Source organism: Microcaecilia unicolor, chromosome 6 (genome assembly GCF_901765095.1).
Source record: "Microcaecilia unicolor chromosome 6, aMicUni1.1, whole genome shotgun sequence".
Lineage (NCBI taxonomy): Eukaryota > Metazoa > Chordata > Amphibia > Gymnophiona > Siphonopidae > Microcaecilia > Microcaecilia unicolor.
This window is the reverse complement of record NC_044036.1, coordinates 25,231,027-25,248,978: the sequence shown is the minus strand read 5'-3', so window position 1 is coordinate 25,248,978 and position 17,952 is coordinate 25,231,027. Positions and strand designations below refer to the sequence as shown.

General features: G+C 47.1%; 1 protein-coding gene across 3 annotated transcripts in view; it reads left to right on the top strand.

The window, feature by feature from the left end:
• EPS15 (epidermal growth factor receptor pathway substrate 15) overlaps positions 1–17,952 on the top strand; it is a 251,598-nt gene that overhangs the window by 135,742 nt on the left and 97,904 nt on the right. For all 3 annotated transcript variants that reach the window (XM_030207237.1, XM_030207236.1, XM_030207238.1), the window contains exon 13: positions 1,372–1,444. In XM_030207237.1, coding sequence (XP_030063097.1) covers positions 1,372–1,444 — 73 coding nt within the window. The remainder of the gene's footprint in view (positions 1–1,371; positions 1,445–17,952) is intronic.

Here is a 17,952-nt window from a genome sequence, read left to right as displayed (position 1 = left end):
TGGATGCTGCTGATGGATGCCACTTTTTATTTCTAACTGAGAATGATTTTAATCTGCTTCTGTGTAATAGAAAGTCTGTGAATAATGCTGATTTTTTTTTTGCAGTACCTGTTAGTAAGCCCAACCATTAAGCAGTGGTTGCCTGGGGCAGTGAAGAGCAGTTGCAATCGAAGCAAACCAATAGGTCCTGACAGCCACACAAACTGAAACAACCATTAGCATATATGTCACTTTTCGTTTTTTATAATATGTCTTGGGAACTTGGTGGTGGAGGGGGGCTAAAGGTTCACCTATGCTGCCTATTACCCTTGTATTGGCTGTGATTGTGGTTCATCGAGGGGTCCTTTTACTAAGCCACGGTAAAAGGTGGCCTGAGGTAGTGTTGGCACGTGTTTTGGGCGTGCAGGGTCTGTTTTTACCACGTCTGCAAAAAAGGGCTTTTTTTAATGGGATGAGAAAAGGGCATGCAGTAAAACAAACCAGCGCATGCCAAAAATCGGCCTCAGACCTTAAATGCCACTCATTGATCTAGTGGTAAGGGCTCATGTGCTACACTCGTAGTGACCAGTCGGCGTGTACCAACTGCTGATTACTGCCGGAAAGGCCGCGCATAGGGGGAAATAAATCATCCAGGCGTATGGGCAAGCAGCAAATCTGAAATTAACGCCAGGGGGTGTGGTAGCCTGGTGGTAGGCTCATTTTGGCGCATTCTGCACGTGTGTAGAGCCAAACGTGCCTTTGTAAAAGGATCCCCAAATGTTTTATTGCATATATTAAAGTGGAAAGATTAAAGTTTGTGGTTAGAAATTACTGCTCCTTTTGAATATGTTTTCCTAGTAATGGTTGCAAGAAGATAAAGCCCTCACAATGGCCCCATAAGGATGAATTTTAGATTGCTACAGTTAGCTATGTACATAAACAGAATACATGTTTTAATTGTAAAATTGCTACAGAATAATAGCCAGGAAAGTGTAGTAAATCATGTGCAATTCTAGTTATATAGCATGTTCCTGCTTTGGCAAGGGTTAAGTATGAGGACTGGATGCTGATGCAACCACTCCCACGATTCCCAGCAGTTTTCTTCAGCCAATTGCTCTATACAGCAGCCGTGAGATCACTGAAGAGAAAATATTTCATTGAATTTTTCCCAGTCATTCCTCTTGCTCTCGTTTTATCTAGGCATGCTAAAGTGAGAAAGCATTTTAAGACATTTGGGCCCTGCTACAGATTTTCTAGGAGTGAATTCTTTCTATTTTTCCGTTTTATGCTCACAATGTATTTGAAGAGAGATTCTATATTAGGAGGCTGGATTAGCATGCCTGCTGTAGCTGATGTTCTCAAGTATTCCTGCATTATATGTTGGTCTTCCAGGGAAAAAACAAATGTGGAACAGGATTTGAATGAGAGAGAAGCAGCAATCAAGCAAAGAACAAGTGAGGTCCAGGTAAGTGAGCTCTAAAATTATTAGCCTTTGATCCTTAACTTTGCCAAAGCCTGTCTTGTTCTTGTACAGCTTTCTGATGAACATCCTAAACTATATTTTATTCCTTGTCTGGTATAAAGGAGAGACCTTAATGACATGACAGCTAACGTAAAACTTACATTTGAGATAAAAATATTTTTGCTTAAGAATGAGATACTTATCATTTTAAGCTTTTTTTCTAATATTTTATATTTCATATTGAATGCATTATTAAAGCATGCCATTTGATTAAATATTCAATTGCATTTTACAGAAGAGCTTTAGACTTTGTATTTGTTACTTGGCATGTGTAGTTTGTTGATAGAATGGCTTTTAGCAAAACGTTGTTGTTGTTTTTTTTCGTATGGGAAGAAATGAGTAACATCGATATTTTTATTATTTGTCCAATTGCAGCTAGAACTTTGCTTTATCAGGATTTAGGGGCCCTTTTACAAAGGTGTGGCAAGCCCACTGGGGGCTTTCCACACACCAATTCAACGCTACTGCCGGAGCCCGGCAGTAGTGCCTGCCCCCATTGCATGCCGTTTCCGTTTATGAAAAATAGTTGTTGTTTTTTTTAGCACTGGGGGTTTGCCCGGCGGTAGTCAGACTGCCCTGCGCACTGCCCGGTTACTGCAGGAGCCCTTACCGTCTCCTAAATAGGTGACAGCAAGTGCTCCCTCGGGAAATGGCTGCGCGGCTAGTTGGTCACTTACTGCACTGTCATTTCCTTTAAAAAAAAAAAAAGCCTTTTACCTTTTGTGGTAAAATGGGGCCTTGATGCATGGTAAATCCATGCGCCGACACTACTGCAGTACAACTTTGTAAAAGGGGCTCTCGGGGAGAAAAAGCATGCTAAGAACTGGCAAGATCTTACACAATTCTTCTTATTATTAACATTTGTATAGCGCTACCAGACGCACGCAGCGCTGAACACCTGACACAGAGAGACAGTCCCTGCTCAATAGAGCTTACAATCTAAAAATACAGACAGACAATTAAGGGCGAGGGAAGTACTGGGTGAGAAGGAACAAGGGGAGGGCCATTGAGTAGTGGCTAGGAGCCAAAAGCAGTGGTGAAAAGGTGGGTTTTCAGCATAGATTTGAAAACAGGTAGAGATGGAGCTAGACGTACAGGCTCAGGAAGTCTATTCCAGGCATAAGGTGCCGCGAGGGAAAAGGAACGAAGTCTGGAGTTAGCAGTGGAGGAGAAGGGGGACGACGAGAGATTTGTCCAGTGAGCAGAGTTCACGGGGAGGAATGTAGGGAAAGATGAGAGTGGAGAGGTAATGGGGGGCTGCAGAATGGATGCATTTAAAGGTCAGTAAGAGAAGTTTGAACTGTATGCGGAAGCGGACAGGGAGCCAGTGAAGTGACTTGAGGAGTGGGCTAGTGTGGGTATAACGATTTTGGCGGAAAATAAGTCAAGCTGCAGAATTTTGGACAGACTGGAGAGGAGAGAGATGGCTGAGTGGAAGACCAGTGAGAAGCAAATTGCAATAATCTAAGCGAGAGGTGACAAGGGTTTGGATAAGGGTTCTGGTAGCGTATTCAGAAAGGAAGGGGCGATTTTTGCTAATGTTGTAGATAAAGAAATGACAGGTTTTGGCGATCTGTTGAATATGCGCAGAGAAGAGGAGAGAGGAATCAAAGATGGCTCCAAGGTTACGAGCCGAGGAGACAGGGAGGATGTGAGAGCCATTAACAGAGATAGAGAATGGGGGAAGTGGGTTTAGGGGGGAAAATGAGAAGTTCAGTTTTAGTCATGTTTAGCTTCAGATGGCGTTGAGACATCCAAGCAGCAATGTCAGACAAGCAGGATGAAATTTTGTCCTGGATTACGGTTGAGATTTCAGGGGTGGAGATGTAGATCTGAGAGTCATCTGCATAAAGATGGTATTGAAAGCTATGGGATGAAATCAGGGTACCAAGAGAAGAGGTATAGATGGAGAAAAGGAGGGGTCCAAGGACAGAACCCTGTGGGACACCAACTGAAAGCGGGATGGAAGTTGAAGAGGAACCGCCAGAGTGAACACTGAAAGTGCGAAGTGAGAGGTAGGAGGAGAACCAGGAAAGAACAGAGCCTTGGAATTCATTCGAGGCTAGCGTATCTAGGAGTATGATGTGGTCAAAAAAAGCAGATAGGTCAAGAAGGTTAAGGATAGAATAGAGACCTCTGGATTTAGCCAGCAGCAGGTCATTAGAGACTTTGGTAAGTGCAGTTTCAGTAGAGTGAAGAGGGCGGAAACCAGATTGGAGTGAGTCAAGAATAGGTTGAGAAGAAAGGAAGTCAAGACAACGGTGGTGCAAGACGCGTTCAAGTAATTTGGAGAGGAAAGGGAGATGGGGCGATAGTTGGAGGAACAGGTAGGGTCAAGTGAGGGTTTTTTTAAGGAGTGGAGTGACAACAGCATGTTTGAAGGCCTAGGAACAGTTGCAGTGGAGAGTGAGAGATTAAGGATGTGACAGATGACAGGGATGATAGTAGGAGAGATAGTGTTAAGTAGATAAGTGGGGATAGGATCAGATGAACAGGTAGTACATTTGGAGGAGGAAAGAAGAAGGGCAGTTTCCTCAGTAGAAACTTCAGAGAAGGAGGAAAAAGAAGGAGCGGAAGGAGAGTGTAGGGGGTGTGGACTAAGGGAGAGAGAGGTGGGGAGGGTTTGGATGAGAATTCAAGGTTAATCTTACGGATTTTATCATGGAAGTGCTCAGCTAGGGTCTGAGGAGAAAGAGAAGGGGGAATTGGGGACAGAGGCACTTTGAGAAGAGAGTTCAGTGTGGCGAAGAGAAGTCGAGGGTTAGAGCCAAGGGAATTTGTCAATTGGGTGAAGTAATCTTGTTTGACCCGTGAAAGGGCAGACTGGAAGGAGTTAAACATGAATTTGAAATGAATGACGTCGGCAAGGGTGCAGGATTTAAGCCAAGAACGTTCTGCAGAGCGGGCACAGGAACAAAAGTAGCGGATTTTAGAGGTCAGCCAAGGCTGGGGTTTGGTACACCTAGTAGGACGGGGCATGAGATGCAAGTGTGTCCAGAGCAGAGGAGAGAATAGTATCATAGGAAGAAACGGCTTCATTGACAGACTTAGATAGAGTGGTGGAAGAGAAAAGGTTAGAGACACAAGAGGACAGAGTAAGGGGGTCAATAGCTTGAAGATTCCTAGATGTGGGGGTTGAGATTGAGTGGGACTGGGAAGGAGGGTGCTTAAGTGTGAAGGTTAATAGGTGATGGTCAGAAAGGGGAAGAGCTGAGGAACAGAAGGTGGAGGGGAAGCAGTTAGAGGAGAGGATAAGGTCGAGACAATGACCATTTTGGTGGGTAGGTGCAGAGGAGCACAGCTGAAGATTGAATGAGGACGTTAAGGCAAGAAATTGGGAAGCATAAGAGTCAGAGGAATCACCAGCATGGATGTTAGTCACCTAGGATGTTGGAGGGGGATGTAGGTTCAAGAAAGAAGTAAAGCCAGGTGTCAGTCAGTGAGAAAGGATGAAAGAGACTTATCAGGGGGTCGATAAATGACTGCCAGTCGGAGAGGTAGAGGAGTGAAAAGGCGGATGGAGTGGACTTCAAAGGACAAAAAGCAGTGAGATTGGGGTGGAAGAACTACTACTACTTATCATTTCTAAAGCGCTACTAGACGTACGCAGCGCTGTACACTTGAACATGAAGAGACAGTCCCTGCTCGACAGAGCTTACAATGGAATTAGGACAGACAAATAGGACAAACAAGAGATAAGGGAATATTAAAGTGAGGATGATAAAATAAGGGTTAGGAGTTAAAAGCAGCATCAAAAAGGTGGGCTTTTAGCTTAGATTTGAAGATGGCCAGAGATGGGGCTTGACGTACCGGCTCAGGAAGTCTATTCCAGGCATAGAAGAGGTTGGAATTTGCAGGAGGGAGAGAGTAGCAATCCAACGCCACCGCCGTGGCCAGCAGGGCGAGGGATATGAGAAAAAAGATAACCACCATGGCAAAGAGAAATGTTTAGTGAAATGGGTTGTTAATATTTTTAAGATAGCAAAATAGTATTTTTCTTTTCATGTATTTCTGAAGTTTTAATCCTTGCCATGTTAAAAAATTGTTTTAGAGATAATGTCTCAACTTAGGGATAGCTTAAGTGCACTATCATTAGTGATTTTTTTTTTCAAAAAGGTGTTATATAAAGCCTAATAAATTAAATAACTAATGCTCTTCAAAGTAACGTTATCTTAGTGTTATTTACAGCAGGCCTCATTTTATGCATTGGACCTATTTGCTAATAATGCATGTTAAATGACATTAGCACATGCTAATGCAGTAGTGCATTTTTAATAAATTTAGGTCTTAGTGATAGAGGGTTGACCTTTTGTGAGTAGCTTAGTTTACAAGCAGAATTTTAATGATGTCATAGCTAGGTGGTCATCTAATTTATTAGATTTTCTGTGAACAGTATATCCCCAGTCTCTGCTTTACAGAAATAAACAGGGAAAATTTTGAAATTGATGTAGAATGGAAATGGTGCTCTGTAGAAGCTGCCTTGGTAAATTTTGTACTAAGAGATTTTATTTGAAATTTAACTTTTGAAAATTAATGACATGACCTTCAGGAGATACTCTAGGTCCACAATGATGGACAATTAGGTAACGTAACATCAGACACAGGTTTTTTTTTCACATTGTAGGCTTGAAAGAACTTTCAGAAACATGAGCACTAGACAAGTACATTTTAGATTCAAGGAAATAGTAATTTTCTTAAAAATATTTTAAACTTTGTTCCTTTATAAAATTATTTTACTTTCTTTGCTCTCCCCTTCCATATCATCAAGCTGATCAATCCATAGACTGGTGGGTTGTGTCCATCTACCAGCAGGTGGAGATAGAGAGCAAACTTTTGCCTCCCTATATGTGGTCATGTGCTGCCGGAAACTCCTCAGTATGTTCTCTATCTCAGCAGGTGGTGGTCACACACAGCAGCAGCTCTGGCTAGGCCTCCAAGCCTAATCCTTAGGTTTTGTTGAGGCCTGGGGTTGAGGGCTCTTTTGAGCAAGTGCAAACCTGGTGGTGCCAGGTCCCTCCTTTTCTCCCCCCTCCCGCTGGCTCCGTTTAAAAAAAAAAAAAAAAAAAAAAAATTTTAAACGTCTTTAAAGGCGTTTATTTTGACGTTTATTTAAACGTTCATTGCAGCTACTCACTGGGACACCAGTTCGTTACAGCTCGGAGCGGCAAGCAGGTAATTTTACCTTTTTCTAGCGGGCAGGGGGTTCCCCGATTCTTCTCCTCGTGGCATATGGCGTCGGAGGGCGAGGGCGCAAAGGGTCGCTCCCCGGATCGCTGGAGCGCTTCTAGAGGGGATGCGGGGGTTTTACAGCCTGATTCGCCCTTGATGGGTGACAGTTTAGTGACCGATGAATGTCCCGGTCCTTCCTCCGGCGTGGCGGTTTTTCCCGCCATAAACGCCCATCCCCCGCTCCTCGCCTCCGCCATCTTGGCCGGCCACGCGGCTCGGACGGCTTCTTCGGGGGCCGCCCTTGAGGTTGGAGACATTAATGCCATGAACGCCCTTAATTTGGGCGACGGCACAAAACCGGCTAATGTTAAGAGCCGTTCTTCCCGCGCGGCTCCTTCGCGGAGTTTCGCGCCGGACGCCATTTTGGATGCGCAGCATGTCTCTCCCCCGCTATTTCGAGCGCCGGTTGAGAGTGCGTCTAGGGCTGTTGCCCAGGCTGCGGAAGTGCACAGTCTGGGGGGTTTCTCCCCCGAGTTTGTTTTGCTGCTGCAGCAGGCCTTCCTCATGCACAACGCTGCCCCTGCTCCCTCGTCTGGTAAAGAGGTTGAGGTTCCCAGAGGCAAACGCCCTCGGGTTGATTCCCAGGCCTTGGAGGAATTTGTCTCCTCCGATGTAGATGAGGGCAGCGTGTCTGAGGTCTCCCAACGGTCCTTTGCGGATTCCTTGGAGGAGACGGATCCCCGCTCGGTTGGAGCGGATGACCCCTCTGCAGCGCGGCTTTTTAGCCCAGAGGATTTGCCCAACCTGTTGTTACAGGCCATGGACACTTTGAAGATTTCCTCTCCGGAGGACGTCTCTCCCTCAGCCCCTGTTGGCTCTGCCATTATGCTGGGGACGAAGCGCCCGCCTAGAACCTTCCACGTGCATGATGCCATGCACACCTTAATTTCTGCTCAATGGGATGCCCCAGAAGCGAGCCTTAAAGTGGCTAGGGCTATGTTGCCTCTATCCTTTGGCTGTGAGTGAGCGTGAGGCCTATCTGTGGCCTACCGTGGATTCTTTAATCACTGCGGTGACTAAGAAAACGGCGTTGCCGGTGGAAGGTGGCACGGCCCTAAAGGACGCCCAAGACAGAAGATTGGAGGCGGCCTTAAGGTCGTCCTTTGAGGCGGCTGCTTTAAGTTTGCAGGCCTCAGTTTGCGGCTCCTATGTGGCCAGGGCATGCCTGACTATGGTGCAGCGGGCTTCCCCCTCGGATCATTCCTTGAGGGCTGATTGGCCGGCCCTGGAATCGGGCTTAGCCTATTTGGCAGACTTGCTGTATGATGTCTTGAGAGCCTCAGCTAAAGGCATGGCTCAGACAGTCTCTGCGCGGCGGTGGCTTTGGCTGAAACATTGGTCTGCTGACCACGCCTCTAAATCCCGCCTGGCTAGATTGCCTTTTAAAGGCAAGCTGCTCTTTGGGGTCGAGCTGGACAAAATCGTGACCGATCTCGGCACGTCTAAGGGCAAGAAGTTACCAGAGGTCAGGGCTCGGGCTAGTGCTCGTCCCGGTACCTCCAGAGGACGGTTTCAGGAAGCCCGTCGGTACCGCCCGGGCAGGTCGGGTTCTTCTGCCCCCTCTTCCTTTAAGAGGAATTTCTCCCCCAAGCAGCATTCCTTTCGCAGAGACCGCCGTCCCGGAGGTGCTCCCTCCGGTCCTCCCCCAGGGTCTCGTACCCAATGACGGGGTCTTGGTCCACGCCCCAGTGCAGATTGGAGGACGGCTGTCCTCGTTTCTGGGCGAGTGGACCACAATAACTTCAGACGCTTGGGTGCTGGAAGTCATCAGAGACGGCTACAAGCTAGAGTTCTGCCGACCCTTAAGAGACGGGTTTGTACTCTCTCCCTGCAAGTCTCCGGTCAAAGCTGTGGCAGTGCAGCAGACTTTGGACAATCTGATCCGCCTGGGTGCGGTCGTTCCGGTGCCAAAAAATCAGATTGGCAAGGGACGTTACTCCATTTACTTTGTGGTTCCAAAGAAAGGAGGTTCTGTCCGGCCTATCCTCGACCTCAAAGGGGTCAATCGGGCCTGGAAAGTGAGGCACTTTCGCATGGAGACTCTCCGCTCTGTTATAGCGGCAGTGAAGGCAGGAGAGTTCTTGGCTTCCTTGGACATCAAGGAAGCGTACCTGCATATTCCCATCTGGCCTCCTCTCCAACGCTTTCTGCGTTTTACAGTCCTGAGACGACACTTCCAGTTCAGAGCCCTCCCTTTCGGGTTGGCTACTGCTCCGCGGACCTTTTCCAAAGTAATGGGGATCATAGCGGCCTTCCTGCTAAAGGAAGGAGTACAAGTCCATCCTTATCTGGACGACTGGTTGATCCGAGCCCCCTCTTATGCAGAGTGCGGCAAAGCTATGGACCGGGTAGTTGCTCTTGTGAGCTCCCTGGGATGGATCATCAACTGGAAGAAGAGCCAGCTGCGCCCGACTCAGTCCCTGGAGTATCTGGGAGTTCGATTCGACACCCAAGTGGGCAGAGTGTTCCTGCCAGACAATCGGATTGTCAAGCTTCAGGCTCAGGTGGACTAGTTCCTAGTAGCCTCTCCTATTCGGGCTTGGGACTACGTGCAGCTGTTGGGCTCTATGACGGCCACGATGGAAGTAGTGCCCTGGGCCAGGGCTCATATGAGACCACTACAGCTATCTCTGCTGCTGCGCTGGACTCCGATGTCGGAGGATTATGCTGTGCGCCTTCCCGTGGACCCAGCAGTGCGCAAGGCGCTGAGCTGGTGGACGCAGACAGACAAGTTGTCTGCAGGATTGCCTCTGGTGACCCCAGAGTGGATTGTCGTCACGACGGACGCCTCGTTGTCGGGCTGGGGAGCCCACTGCTTGGGAAGGACAGCGCAGGGGCTCTGGTCTCCTGCAGAGGCAAAGTGGTCTATCAACCTCCTGGAACTCAGAGCCATTCGGTTGGCGCTTTTGGAGTTCATCCCGGTACTGGTGTTGAAGCCTGTACGGGTCCTGTCGGACAATGCCACGGCTGTGGCCTATGTCAACCGCCAGGGAGGTACCAAGAGCGCCCCTCTAGCCAAGGAGGCTATGAATCTTTGCCAGTGGGCGGAAGTGAACCTGGAGCAGCTTTCAGCGGCCCACATTGCCGGAGTCATGAATGTCAAGGCGGACTTTCTCAGTCGCCATACCTTGGAGCCCGGAGAGTGGCAGCTATCTGCTCAGGCGTTCTTGGACATCACGAAGCGCTGGGGCCAGCCGAGCCTAGATTTGATGGCGTCATCGGCCAATTGCCAAGTGCCGCGCTTTTTCAGCAGAGGACGGGACCCTCGATCCCTGGGAGTAGATGCTCTTCTCCAACAGTGGCCGACACAAGAGCTTCTCTATGTGTTCCCGCCCTGGCCCATGTTGGGCAGGGTGCTAGACCGGGTGGCAAAGCATCCCGGCAGGGTAATCCTGGTGGGTCCGGATTGGCCCAGGCGTCCCTGGTATGCGGACTTGATCAGGCTCTCAGTCGACGATCCTCTGCGGCTGTCAGTGGAGCAGGGCCTGTTACATCAGGGTCCCGTGGTGATGGAGGATCCCTCCCCCTTTGGTCTTACGGCCTGGCTATTGAGCGGCAGCGTCTGAGGAAGAAGGGCTTCTCAGACAAGGTCATCGCCACTATGCTGAGAGCGAGGAAGCGCTCTACTTCTACTGCTTACGCCAGGGTTTGGCGTATCTTTGCAGCGTGGTGTGAAGCAGGCTCACTTTCTCCTTTCACTGCTCCAATTTCTTCAGTGTTGGCGTTCCTGCAAGAAGGTCTGGACAAAGGCCTGTCGCTCAGTTCCCTTAAAGTCCAGGTAGCGGCTCTGGCTTGCTTCAGGGGCCGCCTGAAGGGTGCTTCCCTGGCTTCGCAGCCAGATGTGGTGCGCTTTCTCAAGGGAGTTAATCACCTGCGCCCTCCTCTGCACTCAGTGGTGCCTGCGTGGAATCTCAACCTGGTGCTAAGAGCATTGCAGAAGCCGCCGTTTGAACCCTTGTCAAGGGCATCTCTGAAAGACCTGACGTTGAAAGCAGTCTTTTTGGTGGCTATCACTTCAGCCAGAAGAGTTTCCGAGCTCCAGGCGCTCTCATGTCGAGAGCCTTTTCTGCAGTTCACTGAGGCAGGAGTGACTATTCGCACAGTGCCTTCCTTTCTGCCCAAGATTGTTTCTCGCTTCCATGTGAATCAGCAGCTCTGTCTCCCTTCCTTTCGTAGGGAGGACTTCCCAGAGGAGTACTCTGCTCTTAAATATCTGGATGTGAGACGAGTCATCATCAGATACTTGGAAGTGACCAATGATTTCCGGAAATCGGATCATCTGTTTGTCCTGTATGCAGGTCCTCGTAGGGGTCTGCAGGCTGCTAAGCCTACAGTGGCAAGATGGGTCAAGGAAGCCATTGCAGCGGCTTATGTGGCCGCGGGGAAGGTGCCGCCTATCCAGCTGAAGGCTCACTCCACAAGAGCTCAGGCGGCCTCGATGGCAGAGGCCGGTTCCGTCTCCTTGGAAGAGATATGCAAGGCGGCAACTTGGGCTTCGGCCCATACATTCTCCAAGCATTACCGCTTGACTGTGGCTGCTCGGGCGGAGGCCCGGTTTGGAGCTTCAGTGTTGCGGTCAGGGATTTCTATGTCCCGCCCTGGGTGAGTACTGCTTCGGTACATCCCACCAGTCTATGGATTGATCAGCTTGATGATATGGAAGGTAAAATTATGTATAATCATACCTGATAATTTTCTTTCCATTAATCATAGCTGATCAATCCATAGCCCCTCCCAGATATCTGTACTGTTTTTATTCTGGTTGCATTTCAGGTTCAAGTTCAGTCTTCAGTTACTTCAGAAAGACTTCGTGTTCAAGTTTTTTCACTTGGATTCTTCAAGAGTTAAGACGAGTTTGTGTTACAGTGAGCTGCTGCATTCCTCTCCCCCCCGTTTTACGGGGCTGGATTGAGACATAAATTCTGCCGGCACTCCCTCCCGCTTCGTGCGGCTGTAGGGCAGCTTTGTACCCCTCCCGCTTCGGCGGTGTTAGGGTCAGTCAGCTCCTCCCGCGGTTGCGGTTGCAGGATAAGCCAGATCCCCCCGCATCGGCGGGTGTGGTGTCCCTCCCCCGCTCCGCGGGGATGAGCTGGACGGATTCCCCTCCCCCACTTGTGTGGGGATGAGCTGGGTTAATTCCCCTCCCCCGTTTCGGCGGTGGTGAGCTGGGCAGAGTGTCCCTTCGTGGGTGTAATTCTCTAAGTGCTGAGTCCTGCGGATGGAGCTTTGATATCGACATACTGAGGAGTTTCCGGCAGCACATGACCACATATAGGGAGGCAAAAGTTTGCTCTCTATCTCCACCTGCTGGTAGATGGACACAACCCACCAGTCTATGGATTGATCAGCTATGATTAATGGAAAGAAAATTATCAGGTATGATTATACATAATTTTACCTTCCCTCCAACCCTAAATGCAACTCTGTGAGCTACAATTTAAAGGTGTGAGCAAAATTCATCCCCCCTTCCCTTCAGTCTTTCCTGCCTCTTATGCAGCTGTGGCAGTTCCGCCAAAGCCATCCCCAGATGTTGATTTTGAGCCATCTTTTGCTTAGTATCTTTTTTGTGTGACTTTATATATTCTTTCATTTGAATTGAGCTGTGCATGTAAATAAAATGAACCATTTGACTGCATGCAAAGAGAAAAGCTGAAAAGTGCCTGTGCTGCGGGCAGAAGGTAGGAGGATTTTTGGAGGGTCACTATGGCAACAGGGCTGGTAAAGCTGGCCCTGTGGGTGGAAATGGGTGGGGGCCCAGCTTCTGGAGGGCAAGGCAGAGAAGTGATAAAAGGGATTGTGAAAGTTTATTTGGGCCTTTGGTTGCCTTACCACCCTAGAGACAATGAGTACTGAGGGGGGAGTCACAGAGCTAAACTGTAAACTCCAGCTGGTAGCCAGAAACCTCTGCCGGGGGGGGGGGGGGAAGAGGGAGGCTGTGTAGGGTTCCCACCAAAGGGATTCATGAGAAGGAAGGAATTCCTTGTGGGAAAAGACACCCCAGGAAGGAAGGACGTGGGTACGGAAGAGCTCCACTCCTAGTAGGACTAGCCAGTGAGTCAGAGGATCCCTAATTTGGAATGGAACAGACATCATATGGATGTTGATTGAATGTGACTTTGGCCTGTTATGCACTTATACTGAGGAAATGAGGGTTGAGTTATGAACTGTTTTTGGTTTCATGTTGATGAAATAAAAGAAAGTTTGAAGTTACTTACTGAGACTGCTGGTCGTTATTTGAGAGTAGTGAACTTTTGCATCCCCCAGGGAGAGAATACTCTTCGATCTACCGGAGGATTGTTTTAGGTCCCAGCCTGTGCCTAGCTCATCTGAAGTACAATTTGTCTGGCAGCCCTGACCCGAGGTATAAACCAGGGTTACACTATTTTAAAGATCTAGAAAAACTTTCTTTTGGTAGATTGTATTCCGAAGTATTGATTGTGATTACTAGTTGCCAGTGCTTTTTTTGTGCCTGTACGCACCAGTACAGTGTACCGGCACCTTTTTTTCCGACTTTCTGTTCTGTCCCCTGGAAATCTATTTACCTGAAGTAGCAGTGAAAGCAGCAAGCAGGCAGACTCGCCTCCATCCTTCGTTTTCCTGCCCTCTCAGCGTCCCACCTTCCTCTGATGTCATTTCCTTTCCATGAGGGTGGGACGCTGAGAGGGCAGGGAAGCGAAGGATGGAGGCGAGTCTGCCTGCTTGTTGCTTTCACTGCCGCTGCCCGCCGGTTCTCCGCTGCGACTTCGGGTAAATAGAGAGTGGAGTGGAAGTGAGCCTATCTAGTCTACTGTAACTAAGGAAGACATTTGATTAATCTCTGTTTCTACTCCCCCGCGCAGCCGTCATTGCCGTTCACGCAAAACACAGCAAGCAAACCTGTGAGCTGCTGCATCCACGTTGTCGTTCTTTATTGTTGGTCCATCTTTAACAAGTCTAACACTGTTTTAGTTGGAAAGGCAGTGCCTTATAAGGTGGAGGAGAAAATTATTGTAGCTAGTAGAAACAGCAATTATAAATTCTGTAGTTTGTGCTTATTTTTCTTCACTGTGCTTCTGTACAATTCAGATGGTCAGATGTGAGTGAGAATATTCTGTTTCGTGGTGGGTTCATCTTAACTGGTTGTAATCTGCCTTGGGAAGCCTGGTGTTTATAAAGACGATGGAATATATTAAAATTAAATGGAAGTAGAATTAAACACTCCTTTCATTGGGGCACATGGAATCACATCTTCATCTGTTTTGTAGGTACCCTGGACATGGAGGGGAGGGCAGAGGATAGAGGAGAGTTGCTGGACATGGATTGATGGCGGGGAGGGCAGGAGAAATGCTGGACATGGATGAAGGACAGGGAAGACAGGAAGGAGATGCACATGGGTTTAATGTGAGCAAGTGCAAAGTGATGCATGTGGGAAAGAGGAACCTGAATTATAGCTATGTCATGCAAGGTTCCACGTTAGGAGTCACGGACCAAGAAAGGGATCTAGGTGTCGTTGATGATACGTTGAAACCTTCTGCTCAGTGTGCTGTGGCGGCTAAGAAAACAAATAGAATGTTAGGTATTATTAGGAAAGGAATGGAAAACATAAATGTGGACGTTATAATGCCTCTATATCACTCCATGGTGCGACCACACCACGAATATTGTGTTCAATTCTGGTCACTGCATCTCAAAAAAGATATAGTGGAATTAGAAAAAGTGCAGAGAAGGGTGACGAAAATGATAAAGGGGATGGGACGATTTCCCTTAGAAGAAAGGCTGAAGTGGCTAGGGCTCTTCAGCTTGGAGAAAAGACGGCTGAGGGGAGATATGATAGAGGTCTATAAAATAATGAGTGGAGTGGGAAGGGGTAGACGTGAAGCGTCTGTTTACTCTTTCCAAAAATACTAGGACTAAGGGGCATTCAATGAAGCTACAAAGTAGTAAATTTAAAATGAATCGGACAAAATTCACGCAATGTGTAATTAAACTCGAATTTGTTGCCAGAGAATGTGGTAAAAGTGGTTAGCTCAGTGGGGTTTAAAAAGGGTCTGGATGGCTTCCTAAAGGAAAAGTCCATAAACCATTATTAAAATGGACTTGGGGAAACTCCACTGCTTATTTCTGGGATAAGCAGCATAAAATGTTTTGTACTTTTTTGGGATCTTGCTAGGTATTTGTGACCTGGATTGGCCACTGTTGGAAACAGGATGCTGGGCTTGATTACCTTTGGTCTGTCCCAGTATGGCAATACTTACGTATTTAAGTACCATGCCACTACGTGGGCTGAGAGTGCATGTGTTCTCTACCTGAACGATTGTCTGGTCAAAAGCACATCACAGGAGAATGCTTAAGCATCAGTGCAGAGAACTATCCAGGTATTGGAGTTAATAGGGCTTGTAATCAACTACCTAAAGTCCCATCACCGACCCGTCCAGCAATTGAAGTACATAGGAGCCCTTCTAGAAAGAGTGCATGCTCGAGCCTTCCTTCCTCAGTATTGGGCAGTTGCTCTCCTGGTGATCGCCAATCAGGTTTGCACATCCACCATTAAACAGTTGGCAGATGTTGAGATTACTAGGCCACATGGCCTCCACAGTATATGTTACACCCTTGGCACATATGCATTTTAGGAGAGTCTAATGGGCCTTAGCTTCTCAATGGCACCAGGCCAGGGAGAGTAGCTAGTGGCTAATTCAGTCCAATTTGAACCTGGGATTACCATTACAAATTCTGCTTCCCCAAAAGATTCTGACCACAGATGCATCCAACCTGGAAACTGGAATGAAAAGTGAGATGGTTAAATTTACAGATGACACAAAATTATTAAAAGTTGTTAAAACATACGCGGACTGTGAAAAATTGCAGGAAGACCTTAGGAAATTGGAAAACTGGGCAACCGATTGGCAGATGAAATTTAATGTGGACAAATGCAAAGTGATGCAAGTTGGGAAGAATAATCCGAATCATAATTACCTGACGCTAGGCTCCACCATGGGAGTCAGCACCCAAAAAAAAGATCTAGGTGTCATTGTAGACAATACGCTGAAATCTTCTGCACAGTGTGCGGCAGTGGCAAAAAAAGTAAACATGATGCAAGGAATTATTAGGAAAGGGGTGGTAAATAAGACCAAGAACATTATAATGCTTCTATTACTCCCATGGTGTGACCTGACCTTGAGTATTGTGTTCAGTTTTGGTTGTCTCGTCTCAAAATAGATATAGCAGAATTAGAAAAGATTGAAAGAAGAGTGACCAAAATGATAAAGGGGATGGAACTTCTCGCATATGAGGAAAGACAAAAGATGTTAGGGCTCTTCAGCTTGGAAAAGAGATGGCTAAAGGGGGTTAAGATTGAGGTCTACAAAATCCTGAGTAGTGTAGAACGAGTAGAAGTGAATCGATTTATTATTATTTTTTTTTTTTTACTCTTTCAAAGAGTACAAAGGCTAGGGGACACTGAATGAAGTTGCATGGAAATACTTTTAAAACAAATAGGAGGAAATATTTTTTCACTCAATGAATAGTTAATCTCTGGAACTTGTTGCTGCTGCATTTGGTTACAGCAGTTATCATGTCTGGGTTAAAAAAAAAGGTTTGGACAAATTCCTGGAGGAAAAGTCCATAGTCTGCTATTGAGACAGACATGAGGAAGCCACTGCTTGCCCTGGGATTGGTATCATGGAATGTTGCTACTGTTTGGGTTTCCTCCAGATTCTTGTGATCTGGATTGGCCACTGTTGGAAAAAGGATATTGGGCTAGATAGAGCTGACCTGGTATGGCTGCTATTATGTTCTTGTGTAATCTGGGATGGGGAGCTCATGTTGATGGTCTTCACACTCAAGGGACTTGGTCCTTCCAGGAGATGTCCTTCCATATCAGTCTGGAATTGTGTGTCTGGAACATTCTGAAGGCTTTCAGAGATTGGCTGAAGAACCAAATTATTCTAATTCAAATGGACAGTCAGGTTGCAATGTGCTATGTTAACAAGCAGAGGGTGTGGGATCCTACCTCTTGTGTTAGAAGGCATTGAGGATGTGGCAATGGGCTCTCAAGCATGGCATGATACTCAGGGCTGTATACTTGGTGGGAAATGACAACTATCTGGTGGACAGGCTGAGCAGGATCATGTAACCACACAAGTGGTCTCTCAGTATGGGCGTAGCCCCAAGATCTTTTGAGTGTGGGGCACCACCTTGATAGACCTCTTTGCCGGTCATCTCAACAACAATGCCCTTGAGTTCTGTTCCAGACTCAAATCACATGGCAGACTAGCATCAGATGCCTTCCTCCTAAGTTGGTGGAAAAGTCTCCTATATGTGTATCCTCTCATAGGGAAGACTTTGTTGAAACTCAAGAAAGATCAGGGAATCATGATCTTGATCACTCTTTACTGGCTCAGACAGATCTGGTTCCCTCTACTTCTGGAGTTGTCCTCTGAAGATCAATGGAGGTTGAACTATTTTCTGAGGCTCATCACGCAGAACGAGGAGTCCCTTCTGCTTCACAATCTTCAGACCCTGGCCATCACAATCTAGATGTTGAGAATGTAGAGTTTTCCTCCTTGCGACTGCCTGAGGGTGTCTCCAAGGTTTTGCTGTCTTCCAGGAAAGATTCCACTAAGAGATGTAACATGTTTAAATGGAGAAGGTTTGCTGTCGGGTGAGGGGTAACTTATTTATTTTATTTATTTATTTATTTATTTATTGCACTTGTATCCCACATTTTCCCACCTATTTGCAGGCTCAGTGTGGCTTACAAAGACCTGTTATGGCGTCGCCATTTCAGGGTACAAAGGATACATTTCGTGTTACAAAGATATTAAGGATGACAAGACGATATAATCAGCAGTTATATAGAAGACAGTCAGAATAAGGGTGGAGTGTGGGAGAGTTGTAGTTGGTTATGGATTTTCGTGGTAGGCTTTGTTGAAGAGATGTTTTCAAAGATAAGCGAAAGTTGGTTATCTCGTTGATTGTTTTCAGTTGTTTTGGTAGTGCATTCCACAGCTGGGTGGCCATGTAGGAAAAGCTGAATGCATGTGTTAGTCTATATTTTAGTCCTTTGCAGTTGGGAAAGTGTAATTAAGAAAAGTGAGGGCTGATCTTTTAGCTTTTCTGGGTGGGAGGTCCACGAGGTCTATCATGTATGACGGGCCTTCACCGTAGATGATTTTATGAACAATCGTGCAGATCTGGAACGTGGTTCTTTAAGTGGGAGCCAGTGTAGTTTCTCTCTTAGTGGT